Here is a 20,115-nt window from a genome sequence, read left to right as displayed (position 1 = left end):
CAACATCGTTCCTAGATTCCATCAACGCCTCTCTTAAAGCAGCGGTGAGGACGCAAATCAGCGGCAAAGAGCAGAGCTGCGGCGACACGCGAGGAGAAGGAGCATGACGACGCGGCGAACTAGCGAGGAGGAGGAGCAGCAGCAGAATGCCAACATGACAAGCTAGTGAGGAGGAGCAAAACGGCGACGCGGCGGACGTCCTCTCTCGCTGATCTGCTGGTGTCGACATCCGTCCTCTCCATCACAGGCAGCGTCGCCACTTTTCCTTCCCCCTTCTTCCCTCCCCCTCCCCTATTTTCTTTCTCCCTCTCGTCGTTCTCTTTCTGTTGTTTTTCTTTCTATTTTATTTTATAATTTTTTGTTTAGGGGTATTTTGATAATAAATTATAAAATTTAAGTAAAAATGACTATTTTAAAACAAAGTTAAATCTTAGGAACGATTTTTTATGCAAAAATAAAAAATAAAAAAAATTGGGGATGAAAAAAATTTTCGACCTATATTTTAGGAACTAAAATCGTACATAATCCTTTCTATAACTATTACTGAAAATATAGATATAAATAAGATAGGAGAATACAAATTACTGTTAACGGTGAAATTAAAGATTTTTTTATTTAGAGTAATTGGTGGATATACCAGACAATCTATTTAACATAAGGGCAACATTGTTATTATGTACAAAAATATTAATATAAATTTATTGGATATACGTTATTTATTTAAAAATAAATAAATTACACTTAAATATTATAGATATTTATTTTTATTTTCATCTTTTAAAAGTATTACGTCAAATTATATATGAGAAAATATTCGATTTGGTCCCTAAAATTATACTCGAGTTTTAATTTAGTTTTTGAAATTTTAATTGTATCAATTTAATTCCTAAATTTGTCAAATTTTAATCATGTTAGTCCTTGCGGTGGTTTCCGTCACAGAGTCAATTGAAAAGTTTAGAAACTAAATTGAGACAATTAAAATTTTAAGAATTAAAGTGAGATTTGAGTATAATTTTAGGGACCAAACTGAATATTTTTTCAATATATATCTGAATTTGACAAAAACCTTTATTTAATTACAAACACCGAAAATTTTGATAAATAAATTAACTTATTTTTTTATGACTATTTAACCAATAAATATAAATAAATAATAATTATTTTTATTACCTTAACAATATATAATTGGATATATATGTAATATTAGTTTTAAGAAATCATGCCATCGTGATTTTTTGGAATTTTTATTTTAATAAATAAAATAAATATAATATTTACAAAAATAAATAATTTTATGAGTATTTATCGATTTAAATTCCCTTGCTATATCTCGTTTACAATGTAAACGAGATGACATTGCATGTATCTCGTTTACACTGTAAATAAAATAATAAAAGACAAATATTTAGCATCTATAAAAGATGTATAATTCTTGGTATTCTCTACACACATTTCATATCCTTTCTTTGTCTCGTTTTTCTCGCAAAAACAAAGCTGAATGGCCAGTAATAATCCATTCATAGTTGTGCTTGTTTTTTCCAATTGTCGTATGAGAAATGGCGACAAAAGGGTGACATTTGAGTATCAGGATTTGATATTGTTTCGCACTCAGCGTGTGAAGACGTTGTCAGATTTGAAGAGTTTGATATTGAGCAAGCTCGGTGGTACACAAGCGAGGGAGATAGGTAGGGTGGGGTATAGGTTGCTGTCACCCATGGGAAATGGAGTGTTCCGGTTTCGACTATTTCGACTTCAAGGGGACGAGCATGTGCGACTAATGTTCGACATTCATGGGAGGATCATGGTAGAACAGGTAATGGAGTTGTCCGTCGAGGTGGGTCACGGTGGTAGTGGTGGTTCCGTACACGAAATCTATGTGCAGGACGATCGACCTCTCGCACCACCGCCCATTCATGTCGTCATTCCGGAGCATGAGGCAGAGGAGGGTGAGGAGGAGTCGGACGAAGATTACGTAGCAGACAGTGCGGACAGTGAGTCGTCCGATGGTGGCGATGAGGACAAGTTTGTGCCAGAGACACCTGTCGGGGCTGTGGCGCGTCATGTGCTGCCTCCACCTCACCCGATTCCAGCGCTATCGGCAGTGCCAAGTCACTATCACAGTCTAGATCTGGACGCCATGCATGAGAGGACCCCGGTTTCTGACATCTGTGAAGCGGATTACAACCTAGACGGCGGTGTAGAGTTTTGGGTCGGCCACAGGTTCAGTAGCCGAGAGGCGGTGCTTCAAGGTGTGAAGAACTACAGTATTCGCAGGAGTGCTGAGTACCTGGTGATCGAGTCCGACCGGTTAAAGTACCATGTGCAGTGCCGTCAAGTCGGCAATGGGTGTCAATGGAGCCTCCGTGTGGCCCTTCGTCAGAATCTCAGATACTGGTAAGTTCAAATTTAATTGTGAATTTGAGTACTTTTGTATGATATGTTATGTAGGTTAGAGATATAGTGTAAGCATAAATGTTTTGTTGTGATTAGGGAGGTTCAGAGGTTTCGTAGACTGCATAGCTGTCTAGCACCCACCATGTCTCAAGACCATCGTCAGTTAGATAGAAATTTCATCTGCAGGGTCATATTGCCCTTGATTCAGTCCAACCCCTCTGTCAGTATCCCAGTCTTGCAAGGTGCGATCAAGGCAAGCTATCACTTCAAACCTTCATACAGAAAGGTGTGGATGGCAAAGCAGAAGGAAATTGCACGGATCTACGGTGATTGGGAAGAGTCGTACAACAAGGTGCCGAAGCTGCTTCAGGCACTACAGAGCTGTTTTTTTGGCACCATTTGTGACTTACACATCAAACCATACTACGATGGACACCTCATGGTGCGCGACTGCTGCATGTTCGACAAAGTATTTTGGGCTTTTCCGTCATGTGTCGAGACCTTCAAGCATTGCAAGCCGTTTGTATCCATAGACGGCACGCATCTGTATGGCAGGTACGGTAGAGTGTTGCTTATTGCGGTGTCGCAAGACGGGAACAACAACATACTACCAATTACTTTTGCCATAGTTGAGTCCAAGAGCACCGAGTCATGGTCGTTCTTCCTTACTAATTTGAGGCGCCACGTTACCCCACAAGACGGCTTGCTGGTTATATCTGACAGATCTCAGGCCATCAAGGCCGCCCTAAGCTCCGATGATAGTGGTTGGTATCCCCTAGGGCGTTCCATGCTTACTGTATCAGACACATGGCTGCGAATTTCATGAGCCAGTTCAAGTCAGCCAAGGACAAGTGATACCTCATAAACACTGCTTACAGTTCAAGTCAGGCTGGGTTTGAGTGGTACATGGATGCATTGAGAGGCGTCTCCCCGGCGATGGCAAACTGGGCTGGTCGTTTCAAAAAGGAGATTTGGCTTCAGCATTGCGACAGTGGGTGGAGGTTTGGACACATGACCACAAATATGTTCGAGTGCATCAATGTAGTGTTAAAGGGGACACGCTACTTGCTGATTTCGGCCATTGTGCGATCACGTACGAGAGACTGCAGAAGTTGTTTGTTACGAAGGGCAGGGAAGCGCAGAGCTAGTTGGCGGCCGGAAACCGCTTCTCGCAGATACTCTTGGCCGCCATTGAGAAGAATAGGGAAGGAATTCCAAAGATACGTGTGAGCCATTGCGATAGGTGGGCCTCTGTGTTTGTTGTGGAAGAGCTAGAGCCGTTCGAGGGATGGGGGCATGGTTCCTTTCGGGTTAGGCTTTCGGGAGGTACATGTGATTGTGGATTATTCCAGTCTCTACATTATCTGTGCCGGCACACACTTGCCGGATGCGCCGCTGCTAGCATTGAGTGGGCCCCATATGTGCATCTAGTCTACAGGCAGGAAGCTGTGTTCAAGGTGTACGAGATGGAGTTTGCACCCATTCCCGACGAGTCGCTGTGGGCGGAGTGGCATGGTACAATGCTACATCCTAACCCAGCCATGCGGCGGAAGGCGACCGAAAGACCAATGTCTACCAGATTCCGGAACGATATGGATGAGGTCGAGAGACAAGAGAAGCAGTGTGCCTTGTATAGGCAAGTCGGCCACACTAGACGGGGTTGCCCTAATCAACCCACCGAAGATGCCTAGGCCATTTTAGTTTGGATGTACTTTACTGCTGTTTAAGTTTTGAATTGAAAATGTAATCTATTAAGGTTCCGTTGAAGATGTAACATTTTAGTTCTTATTGTCACTGTTACATTCTATGTTTTAGTAATGCTGGAGATGAGATTTCTTAACTTGGAGTGCCATCTTTTAAGTTTAAATAATTTGTCATGATAATTCTGAATTTTCCATAACTATGAAAATAAGGCAAACTAGTAAGTAACAATAAACATAACATCAATCCAACCAAAATACATAACTCATAACTACATACATATTTAGTGTAAACATAACATCAATCCAACCAAAAAATAAATAAATAACTCATAACTACGTACATATATACAATCCAACTAAAGTACAAAAAAAATACACAAACTAAAGTAGACAACGTAAACATCATCTGTGGTGGGGATCCTGGTAGTGGCGCCTGTGCCCGGTGCCACATGGTGGAGGCTGAGCCTGGCGCTGAGGTCGAGACGGCCTAGGGTCTCCGACCGGCATTGTCGGGGCAGCCGACTTCTGGTACGGAGGGGCATGGTTTGGCTGGGGCCCTCCCGACGGTGAACCTATGGCGTACTAATGTAGCTGGAGATGAGGCTGAGAAGGTGGCACTGATGGAGGGGTGACAGGAGGCTGGGATGAGGTTAGATACATACCGTAGTCGTGGGAGGGCGGTGTTGCATACTAGCTACCTGGCCGAACACCCGCCCCAAATGATGACGCAGAAGCCGGTGATATCTAGGGAATCCAGGAGGACGTATGCGCGGGACCTGATGGGTGTTGGTACTCCCCGATACCAACCTCCCTACATGTACGGAACGACTCGGCTATTTGATCCATAGTAACGGGCAGGGTGGTGTGAGCTGGAAGGCATCATCAATGAGGATCTCGTCAACCATCTCCTCCTCGTCCTGATGGGTACCGGATGGATCGCCCTCATGCCAACCAGGCAGTGATATGTACCAGTCTCCCAGAGGCTGCTGACCGCCGCTCCTAGATGCATGCCAGGCTCCATGTGGCGGGAGGAGGAGGTGGTGGAGGTGAAGCCTCTATGTCCTGTGCGATGTCTCCATGCTCCTCCTGGTGGGCGTACTCCGCCTCCTCATCAGACTCAACTCCGACCCCCACCCGTCGTGGGCGGCCCCTCTCCCTCCTCACCGGCTCGCCAGGTCGACGCTCTCTGTGGCCTCTGTCCCTTCGAGCAGGTCGTCGAGTATCATCCCTACCCTCCCTCACATGTCGACGTCGATCCGGCACGCCCCGAGGAAGGGCGAGATCGTCCCTGGGCTGCCTGGTAGTGGGCTGTACGTCGGGGGGCAACTCCGCCAGCCTCGGGTCCTCCAGTACCTCCTGCACCGACAGATGCCTAACACGGCAAGCCCCACGCCACCAGTCATAGTACTCTAGGGTCGGCCTAGTATCGAAGGTGTGGTACACAATGATCTGGCGACCGGGATCAAACCTCTGGTGCCATCTATTGTACCACTCCTTCAGCTTCAGCGGCCACCATACATCCTCACCACGACTAGTGGTAGTCAGGTACCTGTCAGTGAAAACGGTGTGTTAAATACTTCCTTACTTCCTAATAACTGACATCTAACAACAGATAAGTACGTCAAAATATAACATCAATCTCACCTATCAAGATTTACCGAAGTGCACCTGCTGCTCTCTTTTGAACTGCCGTTTCACCCGATCAACGTGGTGAAACCGTACGATATTGAAGCACAATAGGGAGACGGCTGACAGCCATGTCCCCTACTCCTCCTCCTCACGAAACCGAGGCGGACACAAAGCCTGCATAGCAGGGTCATCGTAGACTCACCATGCAAACTGAAGAAAAAAAGTGTTCGACATAATACAAACACTATTATTTTACGAAATCTATCTAATTATCCAGATAAAAAACATACTAGAGCATATGATATCTATCTAATTATCGAAAATAAAAACATAAGTATTTTACGACTAACCTCGTCAAACCGTAGCCGGTCGATCGAAACCCTCCAATGTAGGACCCTGGCCTCATGCTGATCCCTACTCTGCTGTTGCAATCCAACCAACCTAACACATCGCAGGAGAACATATATGATTCGTTAAGTAACATACCAAAAGAATTGACAAAATTATTTAACTCAAATACATAAATAAACATTTCTCACCTCGCAGCCAGAGGATACTGGTAGACCCCTCTATCTGGTGGACACCACTGAGAAAATCTCTGATAGATCCAGGACATCAACAGTGGAATGCAGCCAGTGATATCGCTGTGCCTCTGAACAAAGTGACTGATACGTCCAGGCCAGCACAGCCGAGCCCCAGGAAAACGCCCTACACTCCTCAAAGTCCCGGAGCAACGGTAGCCAATGAAGGCAAGCACCAGATTGTTGGACTTGTCGGTCATCAGATACCCTCCGATCAGTAACATGATATAACACCTGGCGTACTGTCGGAGGGTCTCAGGATTGTCTGTCGAGGGCATCTGGCAGACATGATCCCGCAGCTACACAAGCTTCAGCGTGAAGGACTCCTTCCTCTGCGCCGCCTGCTGTGCTACAATGGGAGGCCTGGCGCCGAGCAGCTGCTCCACCAACGCCCATGTCTCCATATGGTACCATCTACCAAAGTCACAGAGGCACCTCTTGACGGAGTTACCGTGTGCACGTAGGCCTAGGTGGTACGCCACGTCCTGCAGGGTGATAGTGATCTCATCCCACGGGAGATGAAATGTGTGCGTCTCTGGATGCCATCGCTCCACCAATGCCGAAATCAGGAAATTGTGAAAAGTAAAATTCCTGAGGGGCACCGTGTCGCCGAATCTGGCCTCAGCCAGATACGGGACGATGGCGTCCGGTGGAGGTAAAGTATGGCTCACTCGCCGGGACAGTAGGAGGTGAGGCCTCTGAAGAACGAAAAAAAAATAATTTAGCCTTAACAATACAATATTTCAACTTTCTAGCCTACACATGTCTCTACATTACATATTCGATAATATGCAAATCCTAATTACAGCGTTATAAATACTAACAACATAGCACAAGAATAACAGAGTTCTAAATTAATAATTATGTCATACAAACCTAGCACAAGCGAATATAGTTCTAAATTCCTCCTATAGACCTAACTCCTAATTCATATAACTACGTTCCAGTTCTTCATGACTACCCTAACAATGGTCACATCCTTAAATTAAACAAACATAACAAAACTAATTTCGAAGTCGGCCGCCCCGATATTATGTGTTGTCTCGTTCAGCCTGTTGATGTCTCCGTCATTCCCCGCCTGGCGCGCCATCACCGATTCAGTCGAAGGTATGGTCAGAAAAGGTTAAAAGAGGGGAGAAAGAGGTTGACAAAATCAAACTGGGTCCCGAAACTAAACTGTAAACAACTTCTATATATAGGCGCGGACATGTCATATCTTGTTTACAGTGTAAATATCTCGTTTACACTGTAAACGAGATACGTGCAACGTCTTCTCGTTTATAATGTAAACGAGATATAGCAAAGAAATTTAAATCGGTAAATACTCATAAAATTATTTATTTTGATAAATATTATATTTATTTTATTTATTAAAATAAAAAATCCGTATTNACTTATGACCTGAGTTCAACGTTGCAGCTCCACAAACTGACAAAACACACGATAAGCGCCCTCAATGTCAATACCACTGTTGCTATTCAAGTCAAGCTTTCAACGGGTTTACAGAACAGCTTACACCATCCATCTATGATTCTAGCACATAATAATTCCAATAAATCTACACCATCAATATTTTTAACTATATATCTCAACAGTACTGCAGCATGACATAACAAAGTGCCAGTAAAACAGACTGGTATATGTGAAAACTTTTCTTAGAAATATTCTTCTATTTTATGAGTGCTATTGATGAGAAAAAAAAACATATGACAGGACAATGTGAATGAGTGATCTTGAACAAATTTGTAGGTATTAAACTTACATTTCGGACATAAGTAAAATCAAAATTTCACCAAAAATATCAATAAGCTCAAAACACAAAATGCTAATTCTCTTTTGCCCTTTCTTGGCGACAATACAAGCTATGAGCTATTTTCTTTCTTAAAATCTGAAAGTACACCACAGATTGCATCATTGCAATGTAAACAAAAATAAACAATAACGAGCTATTATGTATGGGAAGGAAACAGTAAAATTTCCAAAACTCTGCCTAATTGATTATGATTTTTGCTGTGTGTTAGTATCAGTTTGTGAACAAGCCGAACCGGGACTCTGCACTTCACACTCCTCCAATTCAGATTCGCACTCAAACGACGTCGTTTCCTCATTCTTACTCTTCTCCTACACAAGAAACAACGCACCATTCCCGACATTCGTCAATCGTCAGTTTCTTCTCATCAATTCGTTCATAGAAGAAAATGAAAACTAAAAACAAAACGTAATTCCTAAATATTCCTAAAATTGAAAGTAGAATAAAATAAAATAAAATAGCGATTTACCTCTGATTGAGATTGAGATTGCAACGATGGAGCACCTTCATTAACGATCTTTCCATGTTCCTTCTCTCTCAATGTTCTCATCAGAGAAACTCTCTGTTCCGATCAAAATCCAAAACAGAAAAAAAAAAACGATTTCAGAATTGAATCGAATCTAAGAAATTCTGAGAGAAACTGATTTTTTATTATTTTTTTTACCATGCATCGATATTTGAGCTCCTTCAAGCGGAACAAGCGATCAACCTCGATCTCGAACTTCTTCTGAACCTCTCCTCTGTCTTCGAGCTCCTTCATCATGGCGTCGAGCTTCGCGTCCTTCTCCTTCAGCGCTGTCTCCGTCTTCTCCTTATCGATCCTCATCCTCTCCACCTTCTTCTTGATCGCGCTCAGCTCCTCCGCCAGCGACGACGCCTCGGGGAGTTGCACTTGCACCGGAGCCAACGCAGCCGCAGTATGAGGAGGAAGAGTTGCTTCCGCTGCGGCGGTGATCGCGACAGTACGGTTCTCCTTGTCGCGGACGGGTGTGGTCTCGCAGAGTGGTTCAGATTCGGGCTTGGGCTTGGGCTTCGGCCGGAGATCGGCGGGCGAGTTGTTCTTCGGCTGGAGTGGTGTCCGGCCTGATCGCGGCCGAGGTTTCGGAGGTATGGAAATCGGAGTGTGAGTTTGCGTTTGCGTTTGCATTGTGGCGTGTTTGGATGATAGGTTTTTATTGTTATGTTTTGCAGCGAAGAAATGGAAAGTAGAATGGAGAATAAAGAAGAAGAAGAAGATGGAAGGTGTTGATGGTGATGGAAAGTTGAGTGAAGAGTAGAGTGTATTTTACTTTGAATTTGAATGGAGGGAGGCGCTAACGGCTAGTGCTTTTGTTTCTTCTAAACTTCTTATCGGTATTTTGACTATTTTCTATGCTTTATTAAAAAAAAAAAAAGAGTACTACATTGGATGCTCGGATCAATTTTTTTCCCCTTGCTTTCTTGAAAAGAAAAAAGAGGATTCATAATTTCTTATACTATTTTGATTAGGCTTGAACTAGATTTAATTTGTTGTTTGTTCAACTGGCTAAATTCCTATATTGAGAGTTTCAGACTTGTTCCAAAGCAAACCCTTGTTTGACCATTCTTGCAAGTTTTATAATGATGCTAGCAAGTTTGTCACCACATCTTGTTTAGCTGTGCCCCTCTGGTAGCATTGCTAATGCTAATACTAAAAATCCAACAAAAAAGAAAGCATGCATTTGTATCCCCAAATAATATATTGAAACTGGTGGTGGAAAAATATTACTTATTATTACATGCAAAAAGTAATCAATTATCAAATTTATTATTTAAAAGATTATTTAAATACATAAATAATTTATTATTTAAATTCTTATTACATACCAATCACTTTTTCAAGGTGGCAAAAGGCGATAAAAGCCGGAGAGAATGCTAAACTAAAAAATATTGAAAACCAAAATGTCTGAAAAGAAAAATCTATGAAAATAACTGTACAAATGCAAGCCTATTTTACACCATAAAGAAAAATAAAAAAGACAATTGGTAATTTGGTATGGTATTTTTGTGTCATCCTTGGTAGGCTTATTAAAGCTTCACTATATTTTCGATTAAAAGGAGTAATTACTACATGAGAGTTAGCAGACAAAACATGTGAATCAAAGATAGTCCATTGGAAGATCCCAATCATCTTCATTATCCCAATATCTTTGATTAGGTTTCTTTCTTCCAAGACTTTTCCTTCTCCTTGAAACTTGGCCATATGTCACAGATGGTTCAGAGTCATAATCTTCAAGATTATCCATAGAAACTCCTACATTCTGGTTGCCCAAGAAACCCTGGGACAAGCAAATAGGTTGTTTTATGATCAGCAAGACAAAGTAAAGAAATGAGTTAATGACATTTCTTTTAGTAGTAATAATGATTACATAGCGATAGAGTGATGCTATCCAACTTATCCATTTAACGATAGAGAGACCTGTATCGACTTGGTGTACGAGAAAAAATGAATACACAAGATATTTTTCTTCAATGTTTTATTGGGAAGTCAAAATGTTGTTCTGTTTCCTTGCTAAATTTTAAATCGTTCCCGGAGTAGAAAAAGAGCACCAACTATTTCAAAAGAAAATGAATTCAATAAAACCAAATGGAGGAAAAGGTATTTGGAAGAAAAATAAGACGTTCAGAATAAAAATAAGATGTTTCGAATGTTAGGGACGAAATCAAGACCTAGCCCAAATGTTAGGGAGTAAGACAGTATTTTACCCAAACCAAATGATATAATTAGACTTTTACCAACCAAATAATATAATTAGATGACTTCGCTTAAAAATCTATGGACAATAGCCATAAAACGGAGAAACCAAAATAAAGCATGAGAATCACAAGTTCCCATGTACAAGCCATAATAATAACAAGCATGGCTTGATATATAAGCAGGAATCAAAACTTTCAGGAGCTAAGAAACAGAGGCGAAGTACATCACGAAGTTCTAATCAGAAAAGGAAGCAATGTTGCCGAAATCAATATCCTACTTAGTCCGTTAGTCGTAAGGGCAAAAGAAAATGTAAAATGTGAAATAGTAATGTGATACACTCGTACACTCAAACTTCCATTATTGAAATGAAGGTACCTTTGAAAGCCTTTGTATACGCGACGCTGCAGCTTCGCGAACCACAACAGCATCAGATACTACTTCCAGTACATCCTCGACTAGCAAAGAGTAAGTACTCACCTAAAAGTATGGCAATCAAGAATTATAATTTGTAGACTAAACCCCTTAGGAGTCACAAATGATCAAAATGAAGGAATTGTGACTTGGATTTGTTAACATAGGATGTAGACTTCCATTTCCAATTGGATTGGCAAAACTTGCATGCTATTTTGAATTCTGAACTTGGTTTTATTAACCTTACAAAGAGGCACTGACTTACCAAAGTTGAAGGGATAATTGATAGTCCAAATGAATCAAGCTCAAGTTCTTCAACAGCACCTGAATTGAGGCTGAATGTGTATCCACGCACCTAAGAGTTTAGAGTTCCCTTATCAAATAATTGGATATAAATAAAAATGTGAAATAAAAATAGAAGAATAAACGTATAATCACCTTTCCAATATTCCGTTGGGAGGGTGTCACAACTTTGTATCCAACCTATCAAATAATAATATGATAAATCAATTACCATCTTAAAAATAGTCCTACCTTGTTTTAATTTTGGAAGTGTGGTAAAATAGTGGTGGCACCACTAAATCATATATTAAATTAAATGGAACTGCTTCCCATGATGACTCATTGAAAAGGGTTAAGGCATGGGAAAAATCGTATAACAGGTATTGATTCTGCATAGAAATTTAGAAAACCATGATGAAGAGCACTTTTCATTTTGGCACAAATGACCAAAATAACCAATCAGAACCAAAATCATACAGAAGACCAAAGGAGATAATATAAAAGTATTTGATCTTGAAGAAGAAATAAGAAGATATCTTCATCTTACTAACAAGTAGTTGAAAACTTGAACACAACCATTCAGGCATTTACAACATGAGATACCACTTAGTTTCAATCCTACATAATGTTTTGTTATCTCATTACACTTTGTCAATTATGAATAATCAATTCTCATTATTTCTACTTTAAATAAATGATACCAACTTCAAAAGACATCAGATATCACATTCACATAATTTGCAGCATCATCACCGTCTAGCAAACAAGGATAGAGCAAAAGCATCTTACATGAACACAATTCACAATAACCTTTATTATCATCTAAGCAACACAACAAAGTGAGTACCACTAACAAATATCAAAAGAGAAGATTTCTCCAACATGTTCTGCCAAACAATGAACCCTACAATAAATCTTTCAAGAGAAAATAATTCACAAGAAAGAATCATATAAAACTTTATAAAACATACCAGGGTCTCCAATCCAACCATTTTAAATCCGTTCTCTATCACGCGTTCATCTGGGACAAGGACGACATCGCCGACCTGAAAAGAGAACCAACAGAACACTCAACAGCATGAAAAACACAAGAGGTCACTAGCTTGCAAAGCTAAAAATGCACACCACATTCAAGTAAGACCATAAGACAAGGTTGCAAAACCATAGTATAGATTCATATTGGAATATATGGGCGTTGGAAATTTCGGCCAAAAAGCTTGATCTGGAAGCATCTACATAATTTATCTGGTAGCGGACCCAAATGGTCCTCTCTACATATTATTGCAGGCAACAGAACTCCTCCAAAAGTGAAACAAACTAAAAAATGGTGTAAAACACTTGTAGCAAAGCATATATAAACATAAAGCATTCAAAATGTGTTATTCCAAAATTTGTTATACCTGACTAATGTCCTCCAGAAGGAACTTATCTGCATCCCCAGAAAGCAAGTTTGGCCTCACCTCCACAAATAAAACCATCCACTGCACATGAAATTCACCAAAAGGAGATACATCAATAAATGTGTGCTTAGACTAACATAGTTTAAGTTCAACATAGCTAATAATCAATATTCAAACATGCTTAATGCTTTCCACCCCAAAGAAACAGGTAGCAAACCAGGAAAACAAACAAACATTATAAATAAATTCCTCAAAAAAGCATGCTTTACATTTATAGCTTAAGAAATGGTCACTCACAGAGGTGGTGTCAACCCAAAGCTGAGTAATAAACCCCAAGCTAAGAGCAGACCTTATACTAACGACCTGCTTAGCCAACAAATTGGACCTTCTAATTACCTCTTTACCCCTTCTAATCCCATCCTTACCACTAAATTTCTCAACTTTAACATCATCTTTTCTCAAATCATCATTTGCAGCACCACCCGGAACCTGAACCTTAACCAAATCATCGTCGTCTTCAAAACCTCCTTCTTCTTCTTCTTCTCCTTCACCATTGGCACCCAACCCAACAGGATCATCCATTTCCCTGAGTCCAACACCATCAAATGGATTATCACTATCGGCAATATCCTTTTCACCATCCAAGCCCAAATTCTTCACCTCTCTCTCATCAAATCCAAGTTGTTTATTGTTGTAGAAGCTATAACCACCGCCCCTTGAGCCTCTTCCATGGACCCTTGGACCCATTGAAGAAGCAACTACAACAAGGGTGGCAGTGGTTTTTGAGAATTCTTGAGAGAAGGGTACATGGGAATTTGGGGTTAGGCATTGATTGTTGCTGAGAAAGGGGAATCTATGAAATTCTGGGAGTGAGATTGAAAGCGGGCTTGCGGGAAGAAGCTCAGTCATGGTGAGTGATGAAGCTACGAAGCAGAATATGAAAGGATAGGAAGGGAATATGATATTTCATTAATCTCTACCCATTGAGATATAATATAAATGATGTGAATGGTCAAAGATCTTGGTACTTTGCTTTCAATGTACATGAAAACTAAGACCTCACCGTGAGCTTCAGACCGGGTAAGTAGTTGCCAAGTATTTAAATCCATACATTGTCCCCTCTCTCCATATGCACCCAAAGCCATTTTTCATGTTCAGCCGAGCTGCAAATTTGTTCGGCCTTGTTAGCTTTCCTTGTATGTCTTTCTTAAAAATAGGCCTAGTCGTATATATATATATTTTTTAAATAATTGAAGAAAATAATTTTCGGNAAACCAACCATATTTATAAATTAGAACTTAACATAACGTGTTTGTTATATTATAGACACATTTTACCTTTTTTCAAATTCAAATAAAGGATGAAATAACAATAGGAGCAGCTATCATAAAATCAGAACACTACTCTACAAAATCGTAGTTATCTATAACCACTTTAAACACAAGGATTCCATAAATACGGAGGATTTATTAAATATATTCACTCTAAATATTATTTTTATCATCTTATATATTTTTTAATTCGTTGGAGTATTTTTGTAAGTGTCTATTGCTATTCTTTTTAGAAGAGCCAACGTACACTTCATTTCATCTGAAAAAAAAGCAAGTTCAATATTAAGCAAGACAAATTATACTTTGGAACTGGCTACTCACGTAGGAACAAAAATAATATTGAGTTATTAGGCAGAATATCATCGATAATTAAAAAGGAAAAAAATATTTTTGCTGTCATTAATATTAATGAAAAATATGTCCTTATAACTTGATGATACCATATATTCATACTCTGACTCAAAACATAAAGTCAGATTCAATAAGAATAAAATGTTCACTCAAAAAAAAAAGTAACCTCTATCACATACATGACCTTTCTAAAAAGGTCGAACACCGAATAAAAAACTCGAATTTCTCTTATTATTTTTATCTTCATTCTAGACCGCACATTTAAATCTAAATTAACGCTTCAGATAACTCTCAAAACACCATGGTTGTCCTTTAATTAATGAATTATTTAGTTGACATATTTATATGAAACTACATTTGATTGAGGTAGTTTGAAGATTGTATAAATAAAATTTGAAGAAATGGACAATTGAGCAGAAATAATTTTTTTTAAACCAAACATATGCTCAATTTATATTGAAAAGTTATATTTAAAATATAACAACAACAAAGTCTTGTCCCACTAAGTAGGATCGGTTATATGAATCAAACGATGCCATTGTGCTCTGTCATGTATCATGTCTACAAAGAGACCGTTTATATGTAGATCTCGTTTGACCACCTCATGGATGGTCTTCTTAGGTCTTCCTCTGCCTTTCGCTCATTATCTATCTTCCATCTCATCCACTCTCTTGACTGGGTGTTCTATCGGTCTTCTTCTCACATGTGCAAACCACCTGAGACGTGATTCAACTATCTTTTCTATAATGGGTGCTACTCCAACTCTCTCCCTTATATCTTCGTTCCTTATTTTATCTAATCGCGTATGACCATTCATTCATCTCATCCATCTTCATCTTCATCACATTTGAAAAATTATATTTAAAATAAATATGAAAATTAATTTTTTTAAAAATCTAATTCAAAGGTTTTAATTTAGATTATCAAATTTTATTTTTTGACGATTATATTTTAAAATTTAAATTATATGTGGTTTAAAATTAAAATTGAGATATTATTAAATTTGACATTCCGTAACATATGTTAGTAGCAGATAAACTGCTTATTAGTTCTTCATGCATTTTACAAATTGTAAAAAGCTGTTATCACTAAAGACAAAAATTATGCACCAATGATCAATATTAATGCATTATTTTAAGTTTATTTTCCACATTTTATCTAGAAATTATTTTTTGGTCTTAGTAAGTACTAAAATTTGTATAAAGAACTAAAATATATTATAAACCATTTTAATTAGTTTTTTTTATTTTCGCCTTTAAATCATTATCCTATATTAAAGCTCAAATATAAGTAACAAAATGTTAAAAGGTATTTTACACGCAATGCTTAGGTAATTTTTTTAGTTCATAATTTTTTTTCAATCTTTTTAATTTTATTTTTTTATTTTTTTTTGGTGACTTTTCAATTTTATTTGTGAACAAGATATAATATAAGTAACAAAATGGTATTTTACACGCAATGCTTAGGTAATTTTTTTAGTTCATAATTTTTTTTCAATCTTTTTAATTTTATTTTTTTATTTTTTATTTTTTTTAGTTACCGTCTAATAAATCTAATAGTAAACTTATTTTTTTTTATTTTTTTGAAACTGATAAAACCCAATAGTAAAAAATTAATGGTCAAATCCCAATTAGTGAAAATCAAGCAATAATTTTATCTGAAAATAATGATCTATATATAATGTGAAATATCAAGTATATAAAATAAAAACTCCAAGAAATAAAAGGATGTTAAACAAATCAAAATAAAATCCTAATAATTATGGGTCCTGATAGTCGTCGTCATCTTCCTAGTCCTGTTGAGGCGATGATCCTAGCTCTTGTGCAGAGGAAGAGGAGCCCCCTCCAGTAGTACCATTGCTACTAGCATGCATCTGTTTATACTACACCGTCATCTATTGCCACATTTGTAAAATTCACAAAATTAGTAGATAATTAATTCATAAATTAATTATTATTTAAATAGATTAGAAATATGAATTTGACAGTTTGATAAGGTAGACCTAATTAAAATAAGAATGTTAACACTAGTTTTAAAAAATTTGGTCCAAAATTAGGTCGAACGGACCGATCCGAGCGAACCAGGCCCATAATGGACCTAAAGCCCAGCCCAATTCATTAATATACATGAGCTGCAGCTCATCTTTCTCCCCCATCAAAGGAAAACATGCTGAAAGCAAAGGCAAGGGGAAAGAACACAAGTGAAACACCCAAACTCTCACTTGATCTTCAAACCAAGATAACTTTTAATCCGAAGCTCCGATCGCCGCAACGTTTGCGGCTACACGACTAGCGCGATGAGCTCTAAAAAACCCGTAACTAATTTGGTAAGAAATTCACATTTCAGTTTCAGTTCTCTCCTCCCCAAATTTCAAAATTCAATGTGTAATTATGTTGAATTTTACTTGATTTCGGTGTTTAGATTCTAATTAACTTGTGGATATTGTCGAGTTTAGCTCATTGGAGCTGTGGGTCAGCTAAGCACCATCAAACCCTTTTGAAATGTTGAGTTAGTGAGCTTTACATTGATTGTGGTGATAATTGTGTTGCTAGATTAAAATTGGTTGTTGACTGGAGTCGATTTGAGAATTGGAAGCTTGTGATCAAGCCTTGGAGGCTAGGTTTTGCTTGGAGAGGAGCTGGGATTTCGAAGCTTGGGGTGTAGTATATAAGAGAGGTGTTCCGGGTTTATCGGGAATCGGCCAAGGTATGGTTTTGGTTTCTCATATTTAATATATAATGTCTTGTAAAAACTTAGGCTAGATGGTCATAGGATAAGCTTGGATTGAAGTCGGTTGGTGATTTAATTAGTGATATGAGTACTTGTTGTTAGCATTGTTGAGTTGAGTGGTTGGATTGTATGTTGAATGATTGATGATAATTGTGTCAAGTCATGAAGTTGATGGTACTATGTGATGTTTGATGTTTATGATCAGAAGGGAATGCTAAATGATGATTTTAATGATGATAGATAAGGTGATGTGCTTGAATATGTATGAGGTGGTATATTGATGCACTTGTTTGGATAGTTGAAAATTTCTTGTATGAGATTGTTTAGAATTAAGGTATAATTATTTTTGGTAGGATGTGGTGTTGTGCTGCTGTGTTATAGTATGTGTTGGTGTTAATTATGAGTATAGAAAGTTGGTATTGAATGGTGAATTGATGAAAATAGAGGTTGAGGTTGGAGTATTTTTGTGAAAATATAATTTTCTGCCGAACTTTGGTGAGTCATAACTCAGCTTCTGGATCTCCAAATTATTTCAAATTTATTTTATATAAAAATTGGGTTCGTGAAGTTCATGCCGTTCAAAGAACGGAGGAAAAATGTCTTAAAACGAAAAAGTTATGCGCATCAAAAATTCGGAGTGCAAAACTGAAATTCTGCAGCATTCAGCATTTTTGCCACTCTGTATATCTTGCGTACGCGACCACTGCACGCGACACGACCAACCTTTTGGGTTGGGCATCTCGCGTATGCGAGCAGGGTTCTTCCATACGGGAGCAAGGAAAAACTCACCTATGCATACGCGTGACTCCTGTTTTCATCAAAGTAGATTTTGTATTTTAAAAACCGAATTTCGAGCCTTTAAACCTATATTTTTACTCTTTTAGCCCTTAAACCTTAGTTGTATGCTTAGTGATGAGGTGAAGTTAGGGAGGAATGGTAGCTTGGAAGAGAAGAAAGCTTGAAAATATGATGAATCATGGTTGAGAAATGTGAAAGTGTTATGTAATTGATGAATATTTAGTCATAATGATATTGAATGAATAAATACAAATGATAGTGAATGAGTATGATGATTGAGATTTTGTTCATGATGAGTATGTTGGGTTTCTCTTTGTTGTAAGGTATGTCGGGCACTATATTCCATGAGTATGACGGACACTATATCCCGAGAGCGTGGTGGGCGCTATATCCCAAGAGTGTGGGAACATTTGTCCCAGAAAATATGACGTGGCACTATATCCCATGAGTGTGACGGACACTATATCCCGAGAGTGTGATGGGACTATATCCCAAGAGTGTGGAGACATGTCAGAGAGATGATATCCGGGTTAGCTTCTGGGTGTATCGGGTTCTGGCAAAGTAACCGACACGTGAGCTCACGGCTAGTAGAATAGACATACATCATATGCATATATGTGCTTTGTTTGATTGTGCATTAATTACACTTGCCAATATGATAATTATGCTTACCTACTATATTTGTTACCTGCCGTATCTGTATTCTATTTGTGTTTGCTTTGTATGCTTTGTTTGTCTGTGTGGATCTACTGGTGTTTTGGAGGATGGTGGAGGAAGAGGAAATAGTTGATGGTGGAGAACCACCCTGATTTTATGGTTTCTGTTCTAGTTCTTTAAGATTTATAATTTGAGTGTCGTCGTCCTAGGATTGCCTCTGGCTTTCCCGGGACCTTATATCTTATGTATGCGACACCTATACCATGGGGAGAACCCCCGGTTCTCATTCCATACAGATATTTGTGTTTTTCAGATGCAGGTCGAGAGACATCTCGCTAGGCGTCTGGAGTTCTCTACAGCGGAGTGGATCTTTTAGGACATTATTTTGTGTACTGTTTATATACGACCCTATGTATAGAACTCTCCTAATGACTTGTTTTATTTTGTACCTCTTAGAGGAGTATGGAGAACTAGGGTGTCTTATGTATATTCTGGGTTATGGGTTTGATATATATATATGTTACGGACCTTAGTTTTCTTTGTACACAAGTAATCCTTATTCTTGAGCATTGTGCTTTTAATTTTCTGATATTGTTTTACCTATCCTTCAAGGATCTTCGTATATTATATTCCTTCAAGTATTATACGTATATATATTTTTATTTTAGAGGTCGTAACACCACACCACCTCTGTTTTACGACTTAAGCGTAAAGCTTTGTGTGGTAGGGTGTTACAACATCCACTAAATCTGCTCCAGTTCCTGCCCAGCTCTTGCCTTAGGGACTCTGTCTCTACAGCAAAAACATCCCTCGTTGCCATGTGTGCGTGGATCTCGTTATACCTCTCCTTAGACAGATGAAGCTGGTGATCTTGGCCCCAACAGCTCTGGATGAGGCTGTGAACCTTCTTCTGCAAATCAATGACCTCAAGATCGGGTGGGCTGGTGGCTAAAGCGGACGAAGCCCTCAAAGTGGAGGTATGGATGTTGCCGGCGAAGAACGACCCCATCCTATAGACACGATTCTTGTACTACTCAGGTGCGGTCTCACGCTACACCGCATTTGGATTGACGATGGAAGCAGAGGAGTCATTGTCATCCTCCTTACTCTGTTGAGATTGCTGGGTCGCGGCCTCCAACCTTTGCATGTAGGATTTCTATGTATCACGTTATATGCAAAAGTGATTAGGACGACAATTAATTGAAAATGAATATGTGTTATGATTTAAACCATGATATTTACTCACATAATAATCCTAAGCCCATTGATCGACAAATCTCTCCTTGTTCTCCTTTAAGGTATGAGTGTACTTGAAGGTCTCT

At 38.8% G+C, this 20,115-nt stretch overlaps 3 protein-coding genes across 4 annotated transcripts; 1 reads left to right on the top strand and 2 right to left on the bottom strand.

The window, feature by feature from the left end:
* On the top strand, positions 1,550-3,220 carry LOC107620393. The gene is made up of 2 exons (XM_016322558.1): positions 1,550-2,394; positions 2,491-3,220. Exons 1-2 carry the CDS (start codon positions 1,550-1,552, stop codon positions 3,218-3,220), a joined length of 1,575 nt encoding a protein of 524 aa, XP_016178044.1.
* On the bottom strand, positions 8,025-9,311 carry LOC107621851 (high mobility group B protein 13-like). The gene is made up of 3 exons (XM_016323836.2): positions 8,782-9,311; positions 8,587-8,679; positions 8,025-8,428 (listed from the first exon to the last, which is right to left on the bottom strand). Exons 1-3 carry the CDS (start codon positions 9,262-9,264, stop codon positions 8,306-8,308), a joined length of 699 nt encoding a protein of 232 aa, XP_016179322.1. The 5' UTR covers positions 9,265-9,311; the 3' UTR covers positions 8,025-8,305.
* On the bottom strand, positions 10,039-13,911 carry LOC107624166. 2 transcript variants are annotated; one of them, XM_016326639.2, is made up of 7 exons: positions 13,224-13,908; positions 12,927-13,007; positions 12,498-12,572; positions 11,683-11,727; positions 11,510-11,599; positions 11,209-11,310; positions 10,039-10,414 (listed from the first exon to the last, which is right to left on the bottom strand). In XM_016326639.2, exons 1-7 carry the CDS (start codon positions 13,833-13,835, stop codon positions 10,235-10,237), a joined length of 1,185 nt encoding a protein of 394 aa, XP_016182125.1. In that variant the 5' UTR covers positions 13,836-13,908; the 3' UTR covers positions 10,039-10,234. The 2 variants fall into 2 exon arrangements, with proteins under 2 accessions (XP_016182125.1, XP_020968800.1); XM_021113141.1 differs by lacking the exon at positions 11,510-11,599 and having other exon boundaries at positions 13,224-13,911.

The sequence above is a fragment of the Arachis ipaensis genome, chromosome B10 (assembly GCF_000816755.2).
Source record: "Arachis ipaensis cultivar K30076 chromosome B10, Araip1.1, whole genome shotgun sequence".
NCBI classification, from domain to species: Eukaryota; Viridiplantae; Streptophyta; class Magnoliopsida; order Fabales; family Fabaceae; genus Arachis; species Arachis ipaensis.
Note: the sequence above shows the minus strand (reverse complement) of the source record. Positions and strands in the feature narration are given on the sequence as shown.

Coding starts and splice junctions, on each gene's coding strand:
- LOC107620393 (XM_016322558.1), top strand. CDS start 1,550: ATGAGAAATGGCGACAAAAGGGTGACATTTGAGTATCAGGATTTGATA. Junction 2,395..2,490: donor CGTCAGAATCTCAGATACTG/GTAAGTTCAAAT, acceptor TGTTGTGATTAG/GGAGGTTCAGAGGTTTCGTA.
- LOC107621851 (XM_016323836.2), bottom strand. CDS start 9,264: ATGCAAACGCAAACGCAAACTCACACTCCGATTTCCATACCTCCGAAA. Junction 8,680..8,781: donor AGCTCAAATATCGATGCATG/GTAAAAAAAATA, acceptor TGATCGGAACAG/AGAGTTTCTCTGATGAGAAC. Junction 8,429..8,586: donor AATCTCAATCTCAATCAGAG/GTAAATCGCTAT, acceptor TTTCTTGTGTAG/GAGAAGAGTAAGAATGAGGA.
- LOC107624166 (XM_016326639.2), bottom strand. CDS start 13,835: ATGACTGAGCTTCTTCCCGCAAGCCCGCTTTCAATCTCACTCCCAGAA. Junction 13,008..13,223: donor TTTGGGTTGACACCACCTCT/GTGAGTGACCAT, acceptor TTTCATGTGCAG/TGGATGGTTTTATTTGTGGA. Junction 11,600..11,682: donor CCCAACGGAATATTGGAAAG/GTGATTATACGT, acceptor CTAAACTCTTAG/GTGCGTGGATACACATTCAG.